Source organism: Chelonoidis abingdonii, chromosome 1 (assembly GCF_003597395.2).
Source record: "Chelonoidis abingdonii isolate Lonesome George chromosome 1, CheloAbing_2.0, whole genome shotgun sequence".
In the NCBI taxonomy this organism is placed as follows: Eukaryota; Metazoa; Chordata; order Testudines; family Testudinidae; genus Chelonoidis; species Chelonoidis abingdonii.
Genome location: NC_133769.1, coordinates 354271245 through 354282486, shown reverse-complemented (window position 1 = coordinate 354282486; position 11242 = coordinate 354271245). Strand labels below are relative to the sequence as shown.

The following is an 11242-nucleotide window of genomic DNA, read 5'->3' as shown; positions in this document are numbered from 1 at the left end:
GCTTTTCCTGTTTACCTGCCCGCTGCATCCGAGTTCAGATTGCTGTCCAGAGCGGTCAGTGGTGCACTGTGGGATACCGCCCGGAAGCCAATAACGTCGATTTCCGTTCACACTAACCCTAATCCGATATGTTTATATCGATTTTAGTGCTACTCCTCTCGTCTGGGAGGAGTACAGAAATCAATATAAAGTGCTCTTTATATCGAAATAAAGAGCATTGTAGTGTGGACGGGTACAGCGTTAAATTGATTTAACACTGTTTAAATCGATTTAAACGCATAGTGTAGACCAGGCCTAAGTGACACATGAACTATGTAGCTAATTCAGAACTGAACGTAGGTAAACAGAATCCCAGCTCCCTGCTTTAATAAAAAGATCATCCTTACTCTCCTGACGTATACTCTGTTACTGAGATGGAATCTTAAATAGGTTTTTGAAATGTATTTGTAAAAGTTCAGTTCACTTTCAGGTTTCACTGTGGGCTACATCATTAAGGTAAGAAACAAGAGGCTCTGCATTTCTAGGTAATTACTCTATACCTTAGGCAGGCAAACACCTAATAACACCAACCACCTGAGGAGTACAATAATTGCTTTAAAATGGACAGAGCTGCCATTTCTCACACCACTCATGCTGATGAGAAAAAGCAGAGAAAAATAAACCGAAAAAAAACGTTTTTAATTAGTGCTAAAGTATGGGCTGGTAAGAGCTGTAGAGAATTTAAAAATTTACACAAAAGTGAGTTAGGCACTTAAAAGCCTATGTCTCATTGTAAGTTAATGGGATTTAGGCTCCAAAGTCACTTAGGTGCCTTTGAAAATTTTACCCGAGGTCTTTTATGGCAGGTATTTTTTCACTGTGTCATCCCAACAGAGTTTTTTGTATGAACCAAGCACCATTCTACATGACAGCTGAGAAAACAGAGCTTAATATCCAATAGCAAGTTTAACATGTGTCACTGATTTCCTTCCCCCAGGATCTAGAACCTCATTTTTGACAAGGTCCATCATGTCTCCACTCTCTCTTTGGGACACACTTCTCCTGTCAAGCCTACAATTGAAACTGAGGCCCTTCTTCAATTTCATGAACAGCTAAAAAAATATTCTCAGAGCCTCCATGATGTGTGCACTGTTCCAATGAAAAAACAAAGAGGAGTCCTTGTGGCAGCTACAGACTAACAAATTTATTTGAGCATAAGCTTCCAATGAGAACAACTACCTGATCTCATAATTGTTACCCTGAGAAAGGAGATTTTGCTGTACATAGTCCCTAAGTGATTTAAAAGCCTAAGTGCCACTGAAAGCTAGTGATGCTTAGTCTCTAAATCACTTAGGCATTTTTGCAAATGTTACCCCATGTATTTCATTTATCTGTTAAATGCTACAAACTAAAGCAATATAAAAAGGAAATGGATTAAAAAAAAACCTCAACAACCCAACAGTCCTCTTCCCACACAGAATTAAAAGTCCAGGGCAAGCCTACGTGAGATATATTTGTTCAAATTCTGTTTTGCGTTTCAAAAATGTCATAAACTTAACAAGCACACTTTAATGTAGGAAAAGGAGAACTAGTTTGCATAAAATAATAATAATAATACAAAGTAGAAAAAACACAAATATTTTTTGATATTAGAAAAAAATTGATGACTATTATTTCCCCCAATTTTCATAATCAGAAGTATAAAAATATAACAAAAAGCCAGCTCTCACGAGACTTGTAGCCCGGTTCAAGGGTTTTGGGTTGTTCAGATAAACACCTAAACTTCCAAGAGCTTATCTAAACTGAATCTTTTACGATTTGCTGATTATTACTTATAATACACTGAAATCTCTGAAACATAACATGGGAACAAAACCCAGGAGTCCTACCTCACAATCTTTCTTCTTGACCAGAAGGACAAAGGGATGCTCTAATACTGTATACTTAATCACTCAAAACACTTTGAGGTGTTCCAAGTAGAGCAGTGGAGGTTCCAGAGTTTCCTCTGCAGTGATCCCTCTCAGTTCTGAAAAGGTTTCTCTTCCTAACTGTTTCAGTTAATCAACTCGAAATCATAAGATCTTTGACAACAAAAAGAAGAATGATAAGTGTATCTATTGAAATGTGTATGATGAATATGCTTATTATATAAGCAAATAATTCATTTATACAAAATAGTATGGAAGCAGAAGGCTAGGAAGCAGTGCCATTTCTTATTGATTAAGTACTGGTTATAGAATAATTGAAATATTTAATTAAAGAACAAGTCAATACTTGTCTTAAATTAAAGTTAAAAACAAATGAAAGGAAAAGAAAATTCTCTTCCATGTAAGATTTTATATTTTGCATAAATATTAATAAAAGTTAACTCAAAGAATAAAGGAATGCAGGAATAAACGATCCTGAGTAACATTGTCAAAAGCCCCTACATGATTTAGGATTCTAAGTTTTTCAGAAGTACCTACAGACCAGATTTACAAAGATATTTAGGCATCTAAAGATGCAGATAGACACCTCGTGGGATTTTCATAAACACCAAAGCAGACTTCAATGGGATGTAACTTCCCAACCTTAGGCATTTTGGTAAAACCTACCCTATATCAAGCAGCATCTTTAGGAACCTAAATATCCTTGTAAATCTGAAAGTCAATGAGACTTCTGCTCTTAAGTGACTATGGGACAGATATTTTAAAAGGCATTTAGACACCGTCAGGTGCAGAAGTCATATAGTGTGATTTTCAAAATCCCACTAGGCATCTATAAACATTTTTAGGTTCCATATACCTTTAAAAATCTGCCCCAAAATCAAATTTGAAAATGAGATTTAGGAGACTAAGTCACTTAGGTGCTGTTGAAAATTTCACCCCTGGCCTTTAACAAAGTATTTTATTGTGAGTTATTTTAAACAAGTCATTTTTCTTAGTCATCTGACATTAGGACTGATTATTTAACGTGAATAGCGTAAAATTTCACTGATTCAAACCTGAAGAGTACTTATTTCCCTGTTAAACAAAAGTAAAGAGGGATTGATGCACTTTAATCTTTCACACTATTGCCACTTAACATTTTTTTAAATAATACTGTGGGCCAAGTTAGGTGGTAAAAGTAAACCACAATATTGCTGGCTCCTGTTGCGTTATCCAAGATGCAGGTTAGTCCAGAAATTTATCCCATGATATAAAGGTGATGAAAACTTCAAACCTTCCCCTTTTGTGAAGTGTTTCTGTCTATAAATTTAAATTAATTAGACCTTGAGGTATCAAATCCAAACAGTATTATTCCCAAATTTGTTATCCTTATTTACAAGCTAGGTATAAAAAAGAAAGAGTATGATTTAAACAAGAATAAAATGCTTAAATCAGTTTTAAATTCAAGAAAGGTAAAGTTGTGCTTTGATAGGTCCTTTCTGCAGGTTGTCAGTCATGTCAAATAGCTTGGGATGTGGTTAGATGTGTTCTTTGAGATTTAATTATCATATTAAACAACTGGTAATGAGAAAAGGGGACGGATGCTGCTTTGCCATGTGGACTTCAATAAGATGAAAAGAGTTCTTTTGAAATGCACACTATACACAAAGGAAGTATAGTTATATGCATCATTTTAACAATGCGCTTGTCTTCAGCAGCCTACTGGAATCAAAAAGCAGCACAAATAATTGACAAGGAGGAAGAGGATAAAAGCCACAGGATTGCTAGTGCTTAGCATTCTAAACCTCTAAGGCCTGGTCCTGCGAAGGGCTGAACTCCTATAACTGTCACGGGCTTCAATAACAGTTGTGGGCTCTCAGCCCTTGTTGGATGAAGGCCAGTGGATGAATCACTAAGATTCCTTAAAGATGGTTCTATATTCTTCTGCCTGAGATCCGTTTTCATACAATTTACTGGATGTGGGTCTTTAGAGTGAAACTTCCCCGCATGAAACCAAATATTGCCAACCCCAAACAGACAGACATTGCGAAGAAGGCCCACAAAATCAGAATGCTGGATTTAAAAATCATGAGAATTTAAAAAATAACATCAGTGGAGCTATATTAATGAACACCAGCTGAGGACTGGGCACAATAAGAGTTACTTGTATCCTAAAACGAAAGAACATGGTCCAAAGACTTCAAACTCCTATAATTTCTCAAAAGCTGGGACACATCATAATTCAGCAAAAGGCTATATGATTGAGTGTAAGATAAGTGATAGGGTACTGACCTACGAGCTCTCCTCACCCATTATGTAGATGAACCTTGACAAAATAATCAGCTGAGGCCCAGGCCAACACCATGTCACTTTTTATCTACAGTGGCAATAAGAAGGGTTTTTCTGTCTCATAAGCAGTTGTCAAATGGGGGAAAATCATGCATGATGGCATCATGTTCCCTCCTGTGGATGTGGATGAGGTAACTGTAACATTACATTTTCTGCAGTCCAGCAGAAGATTCTCCTTAGGGAAGGTGCTTAGATACTAGGGTGATTGATGATATAGAGAAATGTGTGTGGGGGTGAGTAAGAGAAGGTCATTCTTTGATCATAGAGTGTCTGCCCTTCTGTGATGGTTTGTGGAGAGGGCTCAGGTAATGGAGATGGCTATTGCACAGCAAAGGAGCTTGAATCTTTTCAGAAATAAAAGTAATTTGGGTCAGATTTTCAGAACCCCACATTTGGACCAGATTTTCAAGAGAGCTCCCATTTAGGCACCTAAATAACGGCTAGATTTTCCAAAACTCACACTGGCATATTTAGGGCCAGACGTTCAAAAGCATTCATCTCTGCAAGCACTTTTAAAAATCTGGCCAATTGTTTCAGTGCCTAAATGAGAGCCAAATTATTTTGAGAATTTGTGTGGCTGCTAAGCACTTTTGAAAATCTGGACCTTGGTTCATATCTTTGACTCTACATTTCAAAGTGAAAGTGCTATGAGACGTTCCAAGGGGCTACAGCCCTGGGAGGGACTGTCATTCTTTCCCTGGCCAAGGTGGTGAATACTCCAGATTATTTTTTCCTCCAAGTAACTATTCAGAAAGAGTTCTATGTGAAAAATCACAGGCTTTACTTACCCAAACTGCCAGGTTTTGTGTCTGAACAAAGTTAAAAGAGGGGAGAAAGCTACAAATTACACTAATCAGCTCTCAGTACCTCAGCATGCAGGATAGGATAGTGCAAAGTGCTCAGCGTGCTAATTGTTAGTGTTCTCGTTGGAGTTTGTTCAAACACTCATTGAAATAGCTAATCTGGTTAAATATGGTGGGCCTAGTTCTAATCCCCACTCACACGTCAGCAGAGAAGAGAAAGAATACCTTATTCTTAGAGAGAGATCTGATTATAGATCAACAATACCAAACCCAAGTGTTCAAATTCTGATCTTATACCATCAAATGCCTGTGGATCAGCTATTCAAATAAACAAACAATAAACAAAAGACTGCACGGCTAGACTCTCAGCTGGCGTAAATTGACATAGCTCCATTGACTGCCCTGGAGCTCTGCTGATTCACAGCAGCTGATGATGTGGCCCACAGCGTATGAGGCTTTACTTCCACGAGCTACTTATCAGATTCACTCAGCCTGAGGGAGAAATAAAGAACATGTCCCTTGGTAGCCTTATCCTACAGATATTGCCTTTTCTTTTCAGGCCCTTTCATTAGCAGCTGCCTACAGTCATCTGGGGTCCAGTGGGATCCAGCAATTCATTCTCAAACTACTCAGATCTGAGGGAGAGACTCTCCTGGGTTATAGCTTCCCTCGAGTACATCCTTCTGTTCCACTTTCTAGTTCTTTATTAGGGACACAAGGACACGGGCGTATAAGGACCACAACAGTCGTCCTTCTATCTTCTGCTGCACATAAGGGATTACTGTGAATCCGGCGCTGTAGTGATAAGTGCAGCTTAGAAATGTAGAGGTATCACACTCGCTTTCCTTCCATAAGCTTTTACCCTATTTTGTTACACTCATTTTTATCAGTTTATGGCTTATTCTATTTTACCTTCTTTCTTAATAGAACTATGACGTATTTCACATCTGTTTCCCTAACCCTTAGTGTTTCTTTCCTGTTACTGTTTCCGAAATTAATCCATCTGTTTACTTTCCACTTTAACACATCTGCTGTTCTTCTCCCTTTGTCCTGTCTTTGTCTTTTCCTTCACAGCCTGTTTCTAAAGCATGCCCTTTGGTCAAAATTGCATTGGCTATTTCCAGCACAGGTTATTAAAGATAATGTTTGTTCCATATAAATCGCTCTGACAGTTTGGATTACCTTACTGGAACATGAGCACCATAATGCCTTAATAGCATGAGCAACAGACTATGACTCAAGACTCTAGGGCTTTACTCTCAACTCTTTGTTTTAGTATTTATTTTTGTATGGTTATAATGCCTAAGAATCCCAGTAATGGACCAGGACCCCATCTGCTAGGCACATGTACAAACAAAGAACAAAAAAATGGTCTCTGCCCCCAAACGGCTTGCAATCTAAGTAACTCTGGTATTTGTATTGCAGTAGTGCCTAGAGGTGCTACACAAACTCACAGGAAATTTAAGTCTGAAGAGCTCATCATATAAACATGATGCGACATGGTGAAAAATGGGGAGAAGTGGGGAGAGAGGATTAGAATGATGAAGAACAAATAAGACTGGCACATAGCCTGGCTATTGCACAACTTGCAGTTTCCTGATGGTTCACTGTGTGCGTGCGTGTCTGCCCTTTTTATTTTAAGTAAGTAAAAACAGCTATTGTCAGCTGATCCCCAACCAAAACCATGTTTGCTTGGCTGATTTCTTATAGCAACAGTAGGCGTTGAAGAGATTTGAAGGAAAGAAGGATATATTTGAAGGTAATATGGATCTTGGGAATACCTAAGATTCCAGAGTTCATTCTGGATCTATAACTGTAGCATATTACTACATATAGTCACTGCACGCACACTTTCTAAATTAATAGTTTATTATAAAGTAGCAAAATTTTCTTTAAATTGGTTTTATGGAGAACATCCCTACTCATTGACTAACCAGATTAACACTTAAATTCAGAAAAAACCACTTTCACATGGTTTGATTTACAAGAGACTTTGATTAAAGGCCACTGTGCTGAAAGCATTGTGTTCATCTTTAGAAACCATAAAGAACACATACTTAATCTCCTTGCTACAACAATTGACCTTTGTTACCAGTGGATTTAAGGTTAGTAACATTTAGACCAGGTACCAGACATGATCAGTTATTTTACAATGGGAACACGGACTTCTAAAAATCTCTTTGACCCAATGATTACAGCCTATATAAGGGACTTGCCATTTTGGGTGTCTCGATATTTGACTGCCCAATCTGTGACACCTTAAAGAGGCCTTGATTTCCTCAGGATGGATATTCAAGCACTTTCTCAGGATCAGGCTCCTTTAAGATGTCTCAGGTTGGCCACCCAAAAAACTAAGGCATCTAGAAATCATTAGTCACTTTTGAAAATTTAAGCCTAAATCTCTTTTTCCCCCCTAAGTCACTGTTTTGTTTGCCTATAGTAACTAAGTTATGTCCGGATACAGTTTTGAAGAGTACTTATAAAGAGGAATTTGGCCTGAATAAGTTTTCCCTGCTTAAATATCTATCATAAATTCCAGGCAACATTAAACACAATTTATATTCATTATGTTCATTTTCATCATTTTGAGTTTGGCAAACTCTCCTGTCAGAACATAGCCATCGGAAGAAATACAACATTTCAGATGCTGAGTCAGCCTGTATTTGTTTTGGAGGGGCAATTAGTCTTTGTTACCTCTGAAATCAAAATACACACAAGCAGAGTGGAAATAAATGTATGTCATCAACTCTAACTCTTACAACTTACGGTGAAGTCTTGGTCACTTTTCAGCTCTGAAGTAAAAAAAACGCTAGGTTAGGCTATAGCATGTGATCCATAACATGTGAAACACTTAAAGCATCATTCCTAGGGATACAAACATTGCCTGTATTCCCCCTCAGCTCTTGACTACCAACATTATATTGAGGTAGCATACATCTCCCACAGTACCATGTTGCAGAGGTGGAAGCCAGGTTAAAGACAAGTGCAAGCCTTAGAGAGAGGTGGAGATTACTAAACAATTTTAGTGATGCTCATGCAATCCAGTAAAGGAAGTGAGGTAGAAACACATGCAGTACCTTGTGATCTCAGAGTCAGGGAGCAGGCCTATGTGGTAGTGGGGATAGGGAGCTGTAAGAAGGAAGCTTTTGTCACACTCGACAGGGGAATAGTGCCTAGGAGAAGGTGGCTTATCACACAGTTTGTTCACAGTGCTGTAAACAGGTTCAGGAGGCCTGGTGATACAGAGACAAGAGTAAAAAATTAGATGTGTAGTAATGTGCAAGAAGATACAGATTATGCAACAATCAGAATATAAAAGCATGCAACGAAAATCTATCAGATTTTCAGGAGAACTTTTGGTCAATACAATGCGCTGCTAAGTGAGAAATTAGAACTTGATTAAACAGTTTTGTTGCATACAAAATTGTTGTATACTAAGATGAAGGTATATACTTGTGCCATAAAATTTTCTTATTGTCTGTGGCTGTGACTGAAAGGGCCATGTCCTACCTTCTCAAGCTCACTGATGTATTTTCCCAAATGGATCTGTTCTTTATACATATCAAAAAATAACACACACACAACTTTCTGTCACCCATCAATAAAGTGTTGCATCCATACCCACTATGGTAGAAGAAAGTGTGTGGGCCCAAGTGTATTATTCAGCAAAATATACTTATCTTCTTTTGCTTAAATTTACAGATGAAGCACAATTTGTGGGTGAAAACACCACACCCATGGACTTCAGAAGGTGAGAGCTTCCAGATGGAACTATGGACAAGATGTGTCAACATAGGTCACCTTTGACACATACAGACACACACATCATAATGTGCTGTTAAGCAATGTATACAGTTATTGTGAAGAGCTATGTGTACTGTATTCAGACTCAACAATAATGTGGCTTGAACTGTCAAAACCACTGATATTCTAAATCAATGACAACATCCTTTGAAGGTAGAATGTCATCAAGAGTCTGATCCTGCAACTATGAAGTCTCAGAACAGTGATGAATTTTACTATGTACATGGTCCAACCATGTAGGCACAGGGTATGAAAGTTGCCCAGAAGGGCAGCTTCCCTAATGGAAGCATTCACACTTGGGGGAGGGCAATACTTCCATTGCTCTGATGGGAAATCTGCCAGCCAAGGTTCCACTGGAGCTTGCCAGCAAAGGACTCTCAGAATATGCACTGATTTAGTGCATCCACATGTGTCTTGGCTCGTCTCCCTGCTCCATTTTGTGGGCTCCACTACTCAGCTATTGGCCTGCTGACAGAATGGTGATTGGAGGAGGCTTGTGTACTAAATCCAGACTTTGAGAATACAACCAACTGCTCAATGCTTTTAACCCAGGTTCTGCCAGGACACCCACTGTATGAAACATTAATATCTAACCTATACAGAGTAAAGTATGGGAGCCCTAAAATTGAATAGTGAAACTTCTTAAAGAACCTCTTGAAGGCATCAACAGACCCTGCAGACTCAAAAACTTGCTAATGAAGTTTTCAGTTCTTCTTGTAACACTGTGAAGCAGTTACAGCATGATTCTTTTGCCATTATTTTGCAAAGGTACATGATAGCAGTGTACTGTTATAAAATCCCATTTGCTAAGCTGTCTACACAGTAGTTATATCACATGCAAGAGCCTGGCAATTTACACAGAACAGAATTCCATTTTCCCATTTGTTTTCAAGGATTTGCTATTTTCTTATTACAAATATTTGGCTTACCCAATATGAAAAATTACTTTCTGAACAAATCTACATTTGAGTTGAGTACTCTTCTGCCAAGTTTAGTCCAATGAAAAATTTACAATGGCAATTTAAAATTGAAGGAATAAAATACTTAAATAGCAAATTTGGCAGATATGAAAATGATCAAACATTTATTCTATCCCAATGTTTCTCAAACTTTTGTATTGGTGACCCCTTTCACACAGAAAACTTATAAGTGTGACCCCCCCCATAAATTAAAAACACTTTTTTTGTATTTAACACTATTATAAATGCTGGAGGCAAAGCGCGGTTTGGGGGTGGAGGCTGACAGCTTGCAAGCCCCCATATAATAATCTTGTAATGATCCCCAGTTTGAGAACCCCTGTTCTATCCCTTTAAAAATGTTCTTAAGAAAAGAAAGGTGTTTTATGCTCTACATGTTTCACAAAAAGTTTTGTGGATGGTATTTTAGTTCACCTACTAACTTAATTACTGTCTGAAATAGTAATAAGAGATACCACATCTATATTATGGTGTCATTTTAGATCATACAGCTTTTCATTCCTTCAAAATTGCTTTTTTTGCAGGGCAATGTATTCTAAAAAAGCACAAATATCCAATTCATACAATGTGTAATATTGATTTTTAAGGGATTTTGCTTCTGGAAGAGAAAGGTGAAAACAAACCAGAGTTCCCTGTGACTTAAAATACCAACACAGCTGTGATCAAGCTGGTGACTGAATAAAACAACTGAGAACTTGCAAATTTTCATCTTCACTTCAAGTAATAGATGAAGTAGGAGTGCTACTGTTTCTGGACACCTGATTGGAATATATATGTATAGTATTAATGATTTTTATTTCCAGAAATAACTTTATGCCTGACCTTCCAGCCAGAGATAAGTTTAAATGTAACATGCAAAAGAAACAAACATACACAAGTCTTGTGAATACATTGTAAATACTCTAATTACACTGAAATCATAGAAGTAGGTGACCATCACTTCTTTCTTTGGGTCAAACATCATGCCATGCAGAGAAGAAGGAGAGGTGTGGTGAATGCTATGTTACTCAATAGTAACAAACCATTACAGTAAAGCACAGTAAAGATAAACATTCAGTGAACGTCCATCTACCTAGCCATTTAAATTACTCTCATCACCAGATATCTGAATGCACAGTCACTCCCATACAGCCCTATAGAAATGAGTCACATCTTGCAAACCAAGCAATTTAAAATATTAGTATTCTTCACTCTGACAAACTCTCCTAAGTCCCATTGGAGTGGCAGCATAGCAGAAAACTGGAATTTGCTTTTGTCATAACTAGATAGGTAAGGTAAGGGTTAAGTTTCTTTTACCTGGAAAGGGTAACCAAACATCTGACCAGAGGACCAATCAGAGAACTGGATTGTTTAAAGTCAGGGGCGGGAATTTGTATACCAGGGGTCTTTTTTTGTTTTCTCGGCTGTGAGTAAACAAGGTTTC

General features: G+C 37.9%; 1 protein-coding gene across 16 annotated transcripts in view; it reads right to left on the bottom strand.

Moving 5' to 3' along the window:
• The window catches only part of DLG2 (discs large MAGUK scaffold protein 2), a 1558615-nt gene that overhangs the window by 358749 nt on the left and 1188624 nt on the right, over positions 1–11242 (bottom strand). For 12 of the 16 annotated variants that reach the window (XM_075061772.1, XM_075061757.1, XM_075061758.1 and 9 more), the window contains one exon: positions 8116–8271. The exons of the other annotated variants lie outside the window; for them this stretch is intronic. In XM_075061772.1, the coding sequence (XP_074917873.1) occupies positions 8116–8271 (156 nt within the window). The remainder of the gene's footprint in view (positions 1–8115; positions 8272–11242) is intronic. 16 annotated transcript variants of the gene reach the window in all.